Genomic DNA, 18,260 nt, shown 5'->3' with positions numbered 1-18,260 from the left:
TTATGGCACTTTCATTTTTGTGTATATTGAATTTTGATCATATTCATTCCCCAGTGCCATAGTTGCCAATGTTTAAAGTGTTATTTTGCATTGTTTTAAAAGCAGGTAAAGAGAAGATTGCCTCCTTTCCATCCATGCTCAGCCTTTCTGATCACTGGCCATCATTTTGCTCTGATGCATCCCTGAGACAGGCTCAATGGAGACTTCCATACCACAGGCTGCTTGTCTTGATTCACGAGGATTGTGGTCCCACACTGGAGATGTGCCTCAGGAGCAGCTCTGCTTAGCACGTGGCAGGAAAGGGCCCCAGTTTCCCTCCCAGCCAATGTTCTCTGGAAAAATTAATAAAGATAAGTTCTTTTGACACCATATCGCTTCTATCAATGGTGCCTCCACCATCAAATTTGTATGAATTTTGACACATTGAATTCCTAAGCAGGCAGGTAAAGATCAATGTCACAACATCTGAGTGGCAGTGAGCCAAGTCCCTAATTCAGTGCTGCAAGAGGCTGTCCTCAAAATGGTTTTATATAGAGCACAGCACATCTTCTCAATAAGAAAGGAATCCTAAGTAGAAACACACAGCCCAATTCAATACAAATCAATCTCTTCACATTGCCCTGTCGCAAATCATTAAAGAAATTTTCTATTATAAACACAGGAAAATTACTCAGCGAGGAAATATTAGACCTAAATCTCAAAACTTGCTTAAATACTGATTGCTATGTATTCCTGCTTTACTCTCTGGTTTTCATTAATGAAGACCTAATTAGTATAGTTTGGCCTTCCAGTGGACTAGAGGCCAGATAATTTTACTTTAGACACATAATCTATGCTCTGCTTTGTAGAATAAGGGGTATATAACAGTGTCCCTTCTGAGGTGCCAACTCAAATTTTGGGTATCAGAATTCCCCCTGTATACTTACCTAGAAACTTACAGGTATGTGTGGTTTATAATGAAATTGAAGGACCACACATATAAAAAGAGAGTCTATTGACTTTAAATTTCATACTTACAGGAGACATCCTTAATAATATTTTCTCTATGGAAAAGAATGAGTCAATGATTGTGTTCAGAAACAACAAATTAAAAAATATTTGGTAAGCTTGGCTCAAGGTATAACTGACTCTGTTTGATGTTAACAAGAACCATGCTCTGTGAATACTTCAAAAGTTCAATGGAAGTCCATTTTATTTACATTATTTATAATTAGGCTGATCCAAAGGAAGATCTAAACAGAGTTATAAAAAGCAGAATGGACCCACGTGCAGTCTGTAAATATTTGCTGCATGAATGGTACACTTAAATTTGCTTTATTTTCCAAATAAAAGGCAAAACGAATGATGCTTCTGACCTCCCAGTCTTTTCCTTTCTCAAATATCAGTTATATTATGGCTCTTTGGATACTAGCAAGGACAACATCTGTGATTGCTAAAAGCTATTGGCTATTCATTCATTGATTCAGTAAATATTTATCAGTGATCTGCTATGTAGTGGGATTTGTGTTTAATTCTAGTAATGTGACGGTGAGCAAAACAGACGTGATTTCTGGTGATGTTTTCCACTCTGAAGAAGTAGGAAGTTGAGTGTGTTAAGGGATTATTTGTAAAACAAATCTCAGAAAGTTAAGGCTGCTTTTCAAGTTCATGAGCCTGCTTGGTACTTACCTGACTGTGTTCAGTATTTTGGAATGATTTCACTTTTTTTTTTTTTTTTAGGTTGTGATTCAGAAAGTATAAAAAAGAAAGCAGTTAAATGACCATACTTGGAAAACACAGAGATACAAAGTGTATAGGAAGGTGTTGAGAGCAGAAGATGGGGGAAGGGATAGATGACAGGGTAGAAAGAGAATTAGAGAATGACTACTTCATTTGGGGGCTTCTTGTGAACTCACTAAGAACCACTAATTGGATGCTTTAAATAGTGGGTAACACAGTGTGTAATTTATATTTTAGGAAAATGTTCAGAAAACAGGAGATCTGGAAAGGGAGTAGTTAAATGATGCTTAACATTAAATCTGCTTAGCATATACAATGTTCTGGGCTCAGTCCTCAGCACTAAAAGAAAAGAAAGATATTTAGATTTTCACCCATTATTGCTCTCAGATCACTCAGAGTAGACTGTTAAATATATCAATGCTAGGTGGATTATGGCTTATTATGCAAATCCTAATAAAAGGATTTATTCCACATTGTCATCTTTACTTCTTTTCTGTATTCAGTATCTCTGAAACTCCTTTATCCCTAAACCATTCTCCATCCTTATCCATACACTGCAGACTTCAGACTTTCCCTCACCTGATTTCTAGAATGCTTCGCTCTTCCAGCTTCTGCTTGGACACCCTGGTGAGTTTTCTTTCCTTTTCTGATGGTAAAACTGGCATTTCACAGAGTTCATCCTCAGTCAATTTTTCCTTACTCATGAGCAAATTTTACCACTGCTTCTGAGGTGACTAGGTAGCTCCACGCAGGGGGTCATATGTCATCCTTTCCTGGCTTTAAAGACCTTCTGTCTCCAGCTCTTCTTCTGATTTTTATCTTGGTAAACATCAGCTCCAAACACAGCTCAGTCATCCAACTGGCAAATTAAATACCTAGATTTGTTCTCTCCTTCATTCTTATTTCCCTTTCATATTGCCAGTAAACTAAGGCCTAAATACCTAAAAATCTTTCCAGGTTTTCTATTCCCTATGCTCTTAGTCAAATAGCTGATTATATATTTTCTTTTTCCAAGGTTATTTATGTGTGTATATGTCTGATTCCAAGTATGAAGTTCATGTCTTATTTCCTATTATGAACCAAGGCCTAAGAAAGTATATGGAGCATATGCAATAATGAATGAATCTACTTATGCACATGATGAAGTTCCGCTTAGTATGTGCTTATAAATGGAGAGGATTTAGTGTATTCATATACATTTTTCATATACTTTTATCACTATTTTCTCCACTTTTTCCATAACTCCATAGCCATTGGCATGTTATTAGTGTCCTGTTTGTGTCTGATTGTTTGTTTTCTTTGGTTGAGAACCCTGAATTTGCCCTCAAATTTGTCTAAATCCAGCATCAGTTGTTAATAGGAACTAACTTGAAAGAGGCAGGGTGCCTAAGAATTAACACCAACCAAACCAGACTTCTTGTTTCAATTATATTACTTAATATGGTATTTTCCAGTCCTCTCTGTACTCATTAACGAAAAGTATTTTGAAAAACTTTCAGTAAAGATAGGCTTTAGCAAACCTATCAGAGTTTTCTGGTGAGCATGTTTTATATATCCTCCATTGTGCTCCATTCTCTTACATGTGCATTTTTCATGTTCACTTGCAATTGCTTAATCACTTCCCCTATTCTAAATTAATTTCCAGAGTTGGAATGCAGTCCTTTCCCCCTTAGGCTTTTAATTGAGACTTTCTTTTCACCATGACTCTGTAAGGTCCAGTATGCAGTATTTCTAATTCTCACATCTTTGCTCTGAACAGTCACCTTTCCTTTACTTTCTTGAACTAAGAGAAAAGATGGTCAGTTAACAGGCAAAATGTAAAGGAGTCTGTTTGTGTAGCTTCAGAGTTAGATTGACATCGTCAGACACAGATTTAGTCTTGTCATTTTGTTTACACACTGGGGAGAAAAAAATTCAGTTTATTAAGTGTTTCATGTAATTGCATCCAAGTTTTGCCAGACTGGAAAACTTGGAACTTTTTCTCAGTAGTGACTTTTTACTACTAGTTTTCATAACTTGGAGATCAGACTGTTGCTTTCACATGATGTATGCAGCGTCTCATGACTAAAGTTTGCTTTGTTTTATAGTATCTGTACTCCTTGTATTTTTTCAAGAGCTATTTTGTAAACAGATGATGTTTTTCTCCATTGAAAACACCATTTAAAAAAGCACACACAAAAAGAGAGGCTTCAGAATTTGAGACATATGAGTGAAACAGAGCAGAATGACGCCTCAGATCTTTCCTCAAAAAAATTACAAGAGGTCATACTTTTTTAACGTCTCAAGGAGGTCAAGGATGGTCTTACCCAGTTTTATTAATGCAATTCTCATTATAAAATAGTTTAATAATGTGTGTCAATATGCCTTTTTGTACTGCAGTCCAATAACTTTATTCCACATCTATCTAAACTCTGGCATGCTTTTTAATGGGCATCTAAATATATTAAACTCATGTGGAAACAGTCCTATAAAACAATTTTAGTTTTCCTGTAGGTTTTATATTTAAAATTATCTTATATTTATTCTGGCATTTTTTCTGTGATAGAAAATGTACACCGAAATACTATTTTTTTTTTATTTTATAGCCTTGAAACTTAAATTTGATTCAATTTTATGGCTTCTTTATTAGCACTGATTGAAATAACATAAATATATATTTAACTTAGTGGAGAGTTATTTAACACTGAGATTTCAATGACTGGCTTACCTCAAAAAGATGGCCTCAGTGAAGAGATTTTCTATAATGCATGTTTGGAGGAACAGATTTTCTTTCTGTCTAGGAAGAGGAATTAGCACAGGTGCTATAGTGGTAAAAGTATATGAAAAATGTATATGATTACCCTAAATCCATTCCATTTACAAGCACATAGTAAGCGGAACTTCATCATGTGCATTAGTAGATTCATTCATTATTGCATATGTTCCATATACTTTCTTAGACCTTGGTAAATAATAGGAATGAAGATCTCTTACAAAAGAAAGAGCAAATGCAGGCTGAGGGTTCTGATTGCTCTAAAAGTATCCTTGAACACTTACCCTTTGTAAAGTCTTATTACCTCAAGGACTGGAGAAACTCCTGTGTAAAGACTATGTTCCAAGCAAAGATGTTACAATTAAGGCAAAAGGTAACACCAAATACTAGGTTAGCATTCCATGGACCAAAAATGAAGGAACAATGCTTTGAAATCATGGTTGGCAAAAGAATTCCTAGTGAATCACAGGAAATTATTTAAGTTTCTTTTATAACTGTCCCATTTTGAAGAGTTTGGATTCTGATTTTGATGGCTAGGTATTATATGTATTATTAAAATATTATGATTAAGGGCTGGGAGCATGGTCTAGTGGTAGTGTGCTCGCCTAGCATGCTCAAAGCCCTGGGTTCAAATTCCCAGGAACCATATACACAGAAAAAGCCATATGTGGATCTGTGGCTCAAGTGGCAGAGTGTTAGCCTTGAGCAAAATGTGTCCAAGGACAGTGCCCAGGCCCTTGAGTTCAAAGCCCCAAGACTGGAAAAAAAAAAGAAATTATGATTAAAATTTTAACCCAGTCTCAAGCTTGCCTATAGTTTTTCCCTATTTTTTTATTAAAGAATTTATTAACATTGATGTTTACATCTTATTTCAAATGACATGTTTAACAAACAAGTGTTCAAGAAGGGAATCTCTATATACAATCACTGGCACTTAGTTTTTAGGACATAATCAAAATTAGGCTAAGGGTTTGTATATCATAGATACATATTAATTTATGAAATAAAATATTATGTCTATAAAGTCATAGGTTTTATGTCTATTTAAGTTATGTTTATATTTCTAATACCATGTCCATAGCATTGGGTATGCAAATTTTGATTCCTCTCTCTTGTACTGTTTGGATCTAATAGCCACATATTAACGATACCATGCACCTTTTGTTCCTTTGTTCTTGACTTGTTTCACTCAACATGATTCACTCTAGAAGTCTATAGTTTTAAGATACTAAAACAAAAACAACCAAGCATTTGTCACTCAATCCTATAATTCTAGCAACTCAGGAACTGAGATCTGAGAATCAAGATTTGGAGTCAATCCAGGCAGACAAATCCAAGGACTTTTATCTCTGATTAGCAAGCCAAAAGTCAGAAACAGTTATAGCTAAAGTAGTACAGCATTTAGAACCAAGTGAGAATGCAAGGCCCAGAGTTTATGCTCCCGTAATAATACTGATAGGGAAAAACAAATTATATTATACTACAAGCAGAATTCCACCTCTTATTTTTACCTCATGAAGGCTGCCACAGTCTCTAATACAAAATCCTTGCATAGCCCATAAACATACCACGGAGTAGTAATTGCCCCTGGCATGCCTCTTTTTATCTGGGAATAACATTCTTTCCTGGAAGTTACATCTTAAATCTTTTTCATCATCATTCCATTGCTGCCCAGGTCTATATATCATATCAAAGGATAATGGGATAACCAGTTAGTTTAGATGGTCAACTTTCTCCACTGTGTTATGTGGAAGATGTATGGCAAATTTAGAATCCAATAGATGAGCAAAACTGGAGTGAGAATAAGGACATTGGCTTGCAGGCAGTATGTGAGTAGGGTTTGCTCTTTCAGATTTCTATCCGAAAGGGTAGAAGTTGTGCAGATAATTCAACAAAATCTGTCAGAGGAGGAGAAGGTGAGGGTGCACATGTAGAATCTGGGCTGCTATATGTGTCATTCAGGGAACATTAGTTTAGCAAATGAAGATAGGGTCAGAGTCCAGGACAGAGTTAGTGGTTGTAATTATGAATGAAATTCTTAGGAGTATGATAGTTAGGAAGACAGGATTTGGGGGGGGGGGAATTCATGGGAAACTAACCTTTCAGAAGAAAGTAAGACAAGGCAAAAAAGAAGGTGGGGGGATAGTAAGAGGAAGTAGAAAGAGAAAGAGGAACACTGTGTTATCAGGAATTTCAGAAAGAAAACCAGGGAATCCACAGTTTTCTCACACTTCACCACATGTTTTTTTTACATGCATATGAAATCTAAAAATCTGTCAGTGTCACTGTTGATAGACCATATGGAATAGGAAATTTTGATTTTGTTCAAACCATTTTAGCCAGGCCTCTCTATTTTTTTTTACATATACAAAGATAAAATATCTACACTGTGTACACAGGATAATTGCATTCTTTGGATCCTGTGAGAAACACAATATCACTCTGTTTGGTGGTGATAGAAGAGGATGGCACAGCATGGCATCCATGCTGCACACATAACTGGTCTCCAGGCAGTAGTCTCATATCTCTTTTGGAAAAAAAAGTGATCACACATTAGTGACCACACATAAGCATGTAACTGACTATGTAATTCTTAATGAATCTTTTAAAATTATACACTTCGAAGTAAATCTTATGGTTCATTTTGCTCTGAGAGTTCTTAGATTATGACAATTTCTGATCCATAGTCCAATGCACAGCACCATGGTATAGGGTATGAGAAGTGTCACTTCTACCATTTAACAGAGAGAAAGACACAGAGGCCTGAAAGCAAGCCAGGGAAGGTCACAGCCCAGAAATCATTTTCCCAAGGAGATGTGGCACAGACAGAAATAATATCTGGTAAAAATGAGCTTTCTTTCCAAAGAACTTTCCATTGATTTCCCTATGATTATGGCATCGCACTCTGCTGCCATCTTGGCTCCACTTCACCTTTCCCATCCTGAAGTTATCTCAGCAATGCTCTCAGAGACTAAGAATATTGATTATGCATTCCCACTGGATATCTTTGCTATCCAGAACATAAACTGTATAATTAAAGTATCATTTCTCCTTTGGTTCAAAGTCCTCTTTGAAAACAATTTTTTTTCAGATGAAATGGAGTTTTTCTGGAAACAAATGATGTTCAATATTCTATTCAGGTCATACCACTTGGAAAAGGAAATGGGTCCCTGTGGATTTCAGATCTCTGAGTAATGCCTGATGCCCTGCTCTTTCTGCTTTGAGTTTCTTAGCCGCTTCTTATTCTCTTTGTGACATTTCAGAAGATTCATAGTCAGAACATCTGATATTTCTCCTTAATAATTGGCATTTCTCACACTTAATAAATTGCCCTCTCTCCTAACCATTCCTAAAATTGAAGTCTTAGGACCACTGCATTTGATCTTGCTGTGCAACCCCTCCTAATCAGATGGATGCAAATTAAGCTTAAGATGCCATTTAAAATTTTTCAGATGGGCAAAAGATAATAAATCAGGTAACACTGAGTATAAGACAGTGTGTTCAGCAGCCAGACTGAAATCACACTCAAGGGAGAAAAGATGGGAGCAAGTCCTTGGAAAGAAACTTGGAAAAACATTGTCAGGCTTATATTTCACATGCACTGTATAATACTCAGTGTCTCTTCTAGAAAAACTTCCACAGATGGGCATAAATAAACACATATAAAAACTTTAATGCAGCTTTCTTGGCAAATAAAAAAGCAAGGAAAACAGAACTGCTCCTGTGCTCAGAAAGATGAATGAATAAACTGTGCTTGCTCGAACAGTGGTAATGCAAATATCCACATGAATAAAATCACAAACATATATTTTTGGAAAAAAGTTGTAATAGGAGAGTGTGCTATTATTTGCATTAGGACAAACATATATATCCACAAGGCAGAAGCACTGAAAATTAGTTGTCAATGACAGCATGAAGGCCATCTCAGTGTGGATATGAAAGGATGGAAGAAGGAGACTGAAACTTAGTCTAAAGATAATCATACATATTTGTTGTTGTTTGCTTTCCAAAATGAAAAGAAACTATATATAGCAATTTTGCTTTTATCCTCTTGATGGGTATGCAAAGTATTATTTCATTTTCTATCTTGTTCTACTTTTGAAATGCTAAAGAGTTCATGATTTTTACTTAGAAAGAAAGCAAACTACTTTTTTGTGGCCAAAAAAAGAGCCTACTAGCTAAAAGGCAAGAATTAAATTAGAAAAATGTTGGAGCAAATCTGGTCATTCTGTAAAATAGTACATATTTATTATTTTTTTTACCTTGTGGAGTTATGGTCCTTCCACTACTCATTATGCCTCACAGTACAAAGGCAACCAGAAAAAAAAATGTAATTTGATGGATTTGAGCATGTACCTGTACAACTTTATCAGTGAAACCAGACCTCAGGGTGGGCTTGTCTCCTGTAACACAGCTTGTTGTGCTTGTGATTTACAGTTACCATGGAGGTAAATTGCTTCAGCAGCAACCATCTTAGGACTGGAGGATAGTCTTGTAACCAGAGAAACCTTCTCTCTCTCTCTCTCTCTCTCTCTCTCTCTCTCTCTCTCTCTCTCTCTCTCTCTCTCTCTCTCTCTCTCTCTCTCTCTGTGTGTCTCTCTCTCTCTCCCCTCCTCTCTTCTCCTCTCCTCTCCCCTCCTCTCTTCTCCTCTCCTCTCCTCTCCTCTCCTGTACTCTCCTCTCCTCTCCTCTCATAAGGGTGCTAAACCACTATGTTCACAGCTTTAGGAATCAAAATGTCAAGTGAAGAACCTTTAGTGGATGAGGCTGATGCTGTTTAAAACTCCAAAAGTAATCTCTGGTGATTAACATTGTTAGGACTTTGGGTTTCAAACTTTGTTTGCTTTCAGTTTTGTTTTGTTTTGTTTTGTTTTAAAAACAAACAAACAAACAAACTTGGGTGGTAGCAGCAATTTTATCCCAGATATGCTTAGGGATGGATGTTCAGCCCTGAATGCTTCCCTTCTATATTTCTAAGGTGGCTGAGAATTCTTTAGAGGCCAGATCCAGAACATTTACTTAGAGAAAAATACTTTCACTAGTACTTCTCTTTTTGCAAAACTAACTTTGGCCAACTCATTCTGCTTAGGCCATCAGCATTTATAGGCCTGGCACTGCTTGCAAATTGACAAGATTTTTAGACCAGAAGGATGATTAATAAAACCAGCAGCTTTAATTTGACTTTCTTCTGATACAAGCCAAATACAAAATGTGAGAGCAAAATGCAGGATCCTAGTGCTGACATGACTGGCAGTCTTAGCAACATTCCTGAGAGGTTAATTTTGTGCCAGCCATTTCTCTAGCTAGCAAAGGCGTTCAGGACTTAGAAAAATCTCTGAAGGTCTGAATTCAGGTTCTGGGCCCACTGAAACATATATGTGATAGGTGGTAAACTGAAGGCAGAAACAAACATATGCTCTCTTCCCATGAACCCAGCATGAAAAAGGGTCAGTGGAGTAGGTGTATTATCTGAATTGCTCCAGTGCCTCTGGAAGATGGAGGATATGCTAAGTCACCATGGCAATTAAGATAACTCTTACCCACTTACCTGTTCCCTCACTCTGTGATGTCCCCACATAGGAGGGAGAAAAGAAATAAAGAGCAAGAAAGAAAAACGAAGAACCTCAGTTGATTCTTCTCAACTAGATTTCAGCAGTCGTCTTGTCCTTTGTGAAAACTGGAGTTTTACTTTTTTCTTTAGGTTCTTGTGAGATCTAAGTTCTAGGAGTGGATTCATGGTGTTTTATAACTAGTTTAAACTGTTCAAAGACTGCATGTTTCTTCATCTTTTCTTTATAATTTCCCCACTTTTGCATTATCTTTAGTTGTACACAGGAATTTCAATTTAACAAAGTAGTTGAATAAAATGCATATAGAACAGTGTTGTCCCTTCCATCTGACTTTGTTTACTTTTTAAAACTTTGTTGTAGGGCAGAAGTTTGGCCTAGTGGTAGAGTGCTTGCCTAGCATTCATGAAGACCCGGGTTCAATTCCTTGGTACCACATACATAGAAAAGCCAGAAATGGTGCTGTGGCTCAAGTGGCAAAGTGCTAGCCTTGAGGAAAAAAGCCCCCCTGAGTTCAAGCCCTGGGATTGGCAAAAAAACAAAACAAAACAAAAAAACAAAAAAACTTTGTTGTATGTACAATGAATTCTTGACTGCATTCCCCCCTCTTTCCTTTATTCCTTTGGACCCAACCCCCTCTTACAAGTACAAGTACCCATTTCCTGGTGCATGTTTTGTTGGGCTTTGATTTTTTTTTTCCCTAAGGAATTACATTATGTGGAACTTACTAGGTGGAACTCATGTTTCAGTTAATATATGTAACTACCAGCTCTATTAATGTTGACATGAAATGGTTTGGCTGCCAGTGCATCTGTGTTTGAGCTCTCTTTTCTCTGAAAACAATTATAAGCCATTGGAGGTAAATGTGCAATTCTGAGACTATCAACAATTGGAAGGAGGGATTGAGGGCCACACCCTTTCCTGAATGATTCTCGCAAACTTGTAGCTTACAATGAAATCAAATTAATCTCTATTAAAGAGAATATTAATATCACAATCATTTTGCAAATTTCAGATCTGGTCCAATAACTCATGCTTTGTGGCTGTGCTTGGTGTATTGTCATTTTCTCTTTTTTTTTTTTTTTTTTGGTGCCAGTTCTGGGCTTGAGTTCAGGGCTGAACTCCCTCCTTGGACATTCTCAAGGCTAGAGCTCTACCACTTGAGCCTCAGCACCACACACAGCTTTTTTCTATGTATGTGGTACCGAGGAACCAAACTTGGGTCTTCTTGCATGCTAGGTAAGCACTCTACAACTAGGCCAAACTCCTGGAACCTGTATTGTCATTTTCATACACTTCATATGTAGAACCAAAGCAATATAAGAAAAGACCTTCTAAAACTTAATCTCAACGTGCCAATAATTGTGCTGATATTCTTTTATTTTTTTACCAAAGTAAAAGAAAAAAGAAAATCATTTCCTTCTCTGTTTTGTCTTGTTCTTGTTTTTGCTTTTCTTTTTACTGTTGCTACTGAAGTCTTGAACTTAGGTCCTTGCACTGCTGTTTATTTTTTTCCCACGCAACACTGGAGATCTACCATCTCAGCCACTTTTCCACTTCTGGCATTTTACTAGTTAATGGGAGATGAGAATCAAGCCAGCCAGCAAGTGCTTTTGACCTTGTTCCTCAGATCTCTCTTTTGAATGGGATTAAAGACAGGGGCCATCAGTGTCTGCTAGATATGTAAAACTCTCTGGGAGGTGTGGGGCAGATAGGGAGTACTGAGTTTAAACCCAGGTCCTGTGACTGATAGATTGGCCCTCTCCCACTTGATTTATGCCTCCAGCCCTAGATCTGTCACCTCCTAGGGACATTTGCTTTCATTTCTCTGTAATTGTTCAACTTAGATATGTATTCAAATTGCTTCATGAATGATTTTCCCTAACACCTGGTCAGCATGCTCTCCTTAGGGGAGTGTCCTAGCTTCTTCCAACGTGTGCTATTTTGTCACTTCCACTTCCAACGCCCTCTGTAGCCACCCAGCCACCACCACTCAGAGGAAACCACTGGAAGCCTTAGTCTGCTCTTTCTAACCATCTAACTCTTCTTGTCGCAGGATGTTGTGGAAGCTGTCCCTGTCCCTGTTCCTGGTGGCCCTGTTGGTGAAGGTAACAGAAACCCGCAAAAACCGACCTGCGGGCGCCATCCCCTCCCCTTACAAGGACGGCAGCACCAACAACTCAGAGAGATGGCAGCACCAGATCAAGGAAGTACTGGCATCCAGCCAGGAGGCCCTGGTGGTCACCGAGCGCAAGTACCTCAAGAGTGACTGGTGCAAGACGCAGTCACTGCGGCAGACAGTGAGCGAAGAGGGCTGTCGCAGCCGCACCATCCTCAACCGCTTCTGCTATGGCCAGTGCAACTCGTTCTACATCCCCAGGCACGTGAAGAAAGAGGAGGAGTCCTTCCAGTCCTGCGCCTTCTGCAAGCCCCATCGCCTCACCTCCGTCATCGTGGAGCTTGACTGCCCTGGCCAGGATCCCCCCTTCCGAATCAAAAAAATCCAGAAGGTGAAACAGTGCAGGTGCATGTCCGTGAACCTGAATGACTCGGATAAGCAGTGAGCACCGCGCACCCGGGCGGGTTGCAGCTCAGCACCGCGCCCTGGTCACTGGGTGTGGGGCGGGCCGCTGTGGCCTCCTCTGCCCCTGCCCTGGAGCTCACCCACACCCTCTCTGATCTCCAGTCTCTCCCCTGCTCCGACGGCACTGCGCTTCTCTCCGGGCTGAAGGTGTCCTGGTCACAAAGACCAAGTGGAGCTTTGCTGATGTGTTCCTGGCACAATCCGGTCCCCACTCATGTCTCCAAAACCAGCCTATACATCAGGCGGGATGGATGAGGCGGGAGACCATGGCCAGGAGCTGGAGAGGACTGCGATGCACCACCAATCCAATCTGGCATCCATGCTGCCACCAAGGGGAAATGTCAGCCTTGCCTTGGTCTCACTCTTCTCACCAGTGTACCCTTCTTCCCGCCTGGAGGAAGGCGTGTTCCTCTGACTCAGCTGTCTTCTGGAGAGGGAGAGAGGGGAGGGCCCGTGGAACTGTTGGGGTGGGTGTTCCTTCTTGCGATTTCGAGGGTGCCCTTGACAGCTCCTGTGATGCCTCTGTAGAGAGTTCCAGAAGGAGATACCCATGGACAGGGCAGTTCTAACTAGCCTGATGCCTAGAAGATCTGATGAGCCAAGGGGATCAGGAAGGGGATTGCACTGGGGAACCTTACTCACAGCAACTCAAGCCCGCCTTCTTCTGCCAGCGTCACCCCCTCTTCTTCCTTACTACCCCAGTTCCCATTTGTGCACTCAAGATGAACTCGGGCGTGCATGCATTACCGCTGCAGTTAGACAATGATCATACACAAGGCCTCTGTATCAACGCTGGTTTTATAATGGACCTAGATTGTAATGAGCTGTTAAAAGTGGTATAGCCCTCTCCATGTATCGCTTCACATGTCTTGCCTCTGGCTTTGTAGCACGGTTCTGAATAGGGAGGAGAGCAGGTAATGACCTGCTGACAAGAGACAAGGTGTTTTCTGAACGGCCTGACCTGCAGCTGACAGTCTGCACACACAATTTAGACTGGGCAGGGAGATGGGCAGAGTCGTGGTGTGGCTTGGGCGATGAAGTCATTGCATGTGCATCAGCAGCACTGTTGTAGAAGTTGGATTGGGATGGATGGATGTTTGGTAGGAAGTCACTGGGAAGTCACTAACCCAAAGCTCTTACAATATTTATTATCTGTAAGTGGTTGAGACAACATACTATTGTTGCTGCCATGACACTATATGCAACATACTTCTTGCTTAAGCATATTGGAGAATGTGACAAGTTGGGTTCCATTGTGGGTGTCTGAGGAAGTAAAAGAATTGAACATATAGATTATAGTAATCTAGATCAAAAGTCCTTCCTAAAATAACTAGCTCATTTTCCAGAAAAGAAAAAGATTTAAAGGGCCTAAGCAAATGTTAAGCCATCTTTCATTTTTTCCAATGAGTTATCAAAGTTCTCCTGTTGTGGTCTCTTAATAGAAGAGAGTTGAAATAGTTCATTTTCTTTCAAATATACTCACTTTAAGTCCCTTTGCTCCTTTGCTCCAGAAAGGCCTCTTTCTCTGTGAGTGAGGTTTATGGAATCTGACAAATGTGAATGAGATGCCATAGGGAGGAATCAGCATACTCTAAATACCTTGCACTGGTAATTTCCAAGCCAGTGCCCTTGCCCAGGGTTGGTTTTCCTGAGATGTGAGAGAGACCCTCTTCATGCTGCTCTGGAATTGAGGCTTCCTGACATTAGGTAGTAACAATGGATCTACATTTGTCACATGAAGAACAAGCACATCTGTGATGGCATATACAGGTGGATCTATTGCCTGTTTTACTGCATTGTAAGTTTTGTGTTTTTCTCATTTCTGAAACACTACAAAACCCAAGTGCAGACTCAGCTGTGTAAAATGGGGGGGGGGGTCTTGACTTCAGAGATAGGTATATGCAGCCTAGAATCGGAAAACAGAAATGAAGATAAACTATTGTGTCCTAGAGTCTGGGGATGGAGACAAAAGAAAAGGAGGTATCTAATATCAGAGTTGTGGGTTTTAGCAGAGAACTTCAAGACAGACTCAGTGCAGAACATGTAGTTGAAAAGCTGGGAAGGAAGGAAAATCACATTGGTCCCAGTGCATCTGATGAAGTATCATGTGGAGGGAGAGGAGAGGAGTCTCCAACCCAGTGGCAAGATGAATCTTATCCTTTCATTAATGCAGAACCGACATAAATAGGGAAGGATTCAGCCAGAACCCATGAGATTATAGGCCTGAGCACACTCTTGGAACCTAATCATAGATGTGGCAATGAAAGCAATGTGATATGCTGCAGTCTGAGGCTCCCTCTGGGGGAATCCTATGTATAAAGTTTACCTTCGAATGGCTCAAATTGTATTTAATTTGTTGTTCTGTTTATAAATGAAGAAAAGTTCTAAGTATAATATAATTATTTTATAGGTATACTATTAAATTATAGAAAAATAAAGATACTCTAGGATTATATGTGATCCTGGTGTGATGTGCCATGTATGTGGGATTCTGGGTTTATGTGGATGACCAGTAAAGAAGCCTAGTATGCAGAGTGTGTTAATCTAGCTACATGAGATTTTCCCCTGGCTGTTCACGCCATGTGATGTCTGTGAGGATCTGGCATCTTGAAGGAGAATCAGAACAAGGCATGCAAGGGGCAGAGATGCTAGCTGTGGCCCTCAATCCTGGTCTTGCAAGCTTTTTGCCTGTTCTAGTCCTCCAACTCCACTGGATATTTTCATTGTGTTCTCTGAGTCAAAATGAATGAATATATGGATGGATAGATGGATGGATGGGTAGATGAATGAGGAAACCTACTTCCCATAGAGAGTCATGGTCAGTTCCACTTTCCTTTTCATAGCCAGTATGTCACACTGGTCTCTTAAACAATACAAAAATTTCCCTGGGTTTTATTCAACTTTCACATTTACCATTCATAGCTTTTGGCATTTCTTAACTTAAACAAATCCCGTCCTCACAGTGTTTCCATTTTTCTGCTATTTAAACAGTTTGCCTGAAATAGAAACTCAATGATCAATAAAAGATAAAAAATAGCTAATAAAATTGCACACAGTTAATTTGCTGTCTGGACATCAAAGGATTTAAATTCAAGTTGCTTAATAAATAATTGATCTTAGCTTAGAAAACAGGATGGAAAAATCCATTTTGTCTGCAAGTATTTCAGTTTAATTATTTCTGAAATTGGCTACAGATTTTTATGTTGCAAGGTCAATGAGAATGAATTGAATAAGAATCTTAGGATGTATGTATTCTTAGTAAGCTTATTTAACAATTGACAAACTGTCACCAATTATTAATGCCTAAATCAGAGATAACAATAAGATTATAATGTAATTAAAGGTTGTCAGTCATCAAGTCATCTTCTGAATCCTCCTTGGCTCCTTAACTTTATTCACTTCTTCACCAAATTTTATGCCTCTGCTTCTTAAGCCAGGAAGCAGCTTATCAAAGGGAATCTTACAAATCAGTTTCTGTTGTTGCTCATATCTATGGATGTTCTGAGGTTCCTGGCTTCTCTAGTATTCAATGTAGAATATGCAGTTGAAGGAACAAACTAGGACTTATTACATATTATGCTTTGCATCCTGAGACACCAGCATGGTCTAACTTCTCTCCTCTACCATTACTCTTATGCTTGTTTATAACATCTATAATCATATGCACACACATACAGACATATGTGTGTATATATGTATGTGTGCATAGTTTTGTAGGAGAAATAGAAAACAATCCTATTCCATTTGGTCTGGTATCAGAAGTCTTCTGAATTTTTATAAAGATAGCCACTCATTCCCTTGGTACATTGTGTAAAGCCTTATCAAGAGCGCATACATGCTTGCTCTTATCTCTCATCTGGTATTACCACATGATTTCAATCATTCACTGACTCTGTACTGTTGTATAGGTAGAATGCATATAAAATCCAGATACTTCCTGAATATATATTGCCAAAGGGAATGAAATTGTAAATAGTTATTATGAGCACAAATAGGTGTGCATCTAATGAAAAGGCAGATTGCAACCAGATTCTCCTTTCTGATACAAATGGAGGAAACTCCATTTTCCAGGTTAAATGTGCTCTAGCAAAGAAAGTAACCCTGATTGTGGTAGTGGTCACTGGGGCTACCACATTTCTGAAATCTTATGGAGGCTACTACAACACTAAAGTGTGAGACTTTTGTTGGCTTTTCACATTCCTTTTAAAATTCAGCTTGGTTTTCATGCCCCCTTTTTGCTGGGGTCAGGAGCAGGTTTAGAGCTTTTACTTGCCCCTCGCCATTGTACTATTTCAGAAATGATCACAGAATCATCCTACTTTGACTGTCCCTGCCATTTATCTATGCAGACAGGGGAGAAAGGAGCCATAGGTTCATCTGTAAAGCGGTGGGACTACTGAGAGCCAGATTTTTGCTCCAACTCCAGTTGCCCCTACATGTCCCTGTGGTAGTCAGCCATGATGGCTCATTTGGCCTCTAGGTATCAGTGATATCTAGACTGTGTTCAGTAATCCTCAAAAGTGCTGAGTATATTCCTTTACTCGAAAGCAGATTTACCTGTGCAAGCAATCAAAAGACCCTAGGTAAAAGAGTGAGACGTTCACCCAGGACTGGATTGTTTCCAGGACAGGAGAGTGCCTACAGGAGAGTGTTTAGCTAATGTAGTCCACATCTGATTTGGAAACTGGGTAAAAGATGGCAGCTTTTATGGAAACATTGCCCTCTGCCTCCAGTCATCTATCATTTATTTCTTTTGACTGTGCAAATTAAGGAATATTCAGCCTACCTCTCTTGCCTCCAGAAATACAATATTCTTTTCACTATCTCCAATATTAGACCACTCGAACAGAACAAATCAACTCTGGTATTCTTTTTTTTTTGAGCTTTTGAGTCTTTTTCTCTACCAGGCACAGTGGAAGTCCCCATGTTTCTATATTATTGATGAGAATCACACTCTTCATGATCTTCTAGGAGTCATCCAATCTTAGAAACATATTATCGCCATCCCTGCAGCAATTGTCACAGATCCAAATCCAGTACCCAGACACATTGTCCTCAATATGTGAGAAATATCCCATACCAGCTTAGAGTTCTGCCCCTCCCTGTCTGATCCAGCAACCTTAGCACATATTCCCAGGATTCTCTTTCTGGTTCCTTGAGTGACCTCTCTTAATATCCCTGCCATCATTTAGCCAGCCCACTCTTTTTCAATAGGAATAGGAGTAAAACAGAAGGTCTGGCAGTTTGAGGAGAACTTAAAGTTTCTCCACTGGATTGCCTTAGGTGTAAGTATAGCCTCTCAGTTTCACAAAAGACTCCACCTTTTCCCCATGAAAATCTTAAGTATAATAAAGGAAACCTGCATGAATGGAGAATTCAAACTTCTTGGAAATTGTGTACTTAAAAACCGAGTCCCCTTGTCACTGCAGGAAACCAGTGCTTAATGAAATGCTACCAAAGAGACCCTATCTGTAGCTTACACAGCCAGCCTAAACTGGTGATTAGTAACACATATTTGCATTATCTATTCAACACGTCAATGTCACTTAGCAATCGGTACCAATGCCAGCATCCCAGTCACTTCATCCCACCAAAGTTGTTGTGCATCTATATCTTACAGCAGCCCACACCAGCTTAG

General features: G+C 39.3%; 1 protein-coding gene across 1 annotated transcript in view; it reads left to right on the top strand.

Moving 5' to 3' along the window:
- Grem2 (gremlin 2, DAN family BMP antagonist) overlaps nucleotides 1–15,748 on the top strand; it is a 95,123-nt gene extending 79,375 nt beyond the window's left edge. The window contains exon 2 of the mRNA XM_090340179.1: nucleotides 12,095–15,748. Coding sequence (XP_090196305.1) covers nucleotides 12,096–12,602 — 507 coding nt within the window. The 5' untranslated portion in view covers nucleotide 12,095 and the 3' untranslated portion in view covers nucleotides 12,603–15,748. The remainder of the gene's footprint in view (nucleotides 1–12,094) is intronic.
- Nucleotides 15,749–18,260: the final 2,512 nt, after the last annotated feature.

The sequence above is a fragment of the Megascapheus bottae genome, chromosome 10 (genome assembly GCF_031878675.1).
Source record: "Megascapheus bottae isolate mThoBot1 chromosome 10, mThoBot2.hap1, whole genome shotgun sequence".
Lineage (NCBI taxonomy): Eukaryota > Metazoa > Chordata > Mammalia > Rodentia > Geomyidae > Megascapheus > Megascapheus bottae.
Note: the sequence above shows the minus strand (reverse complement) of the source record. Positions and strands in the feature narration are given on the sequence as shown.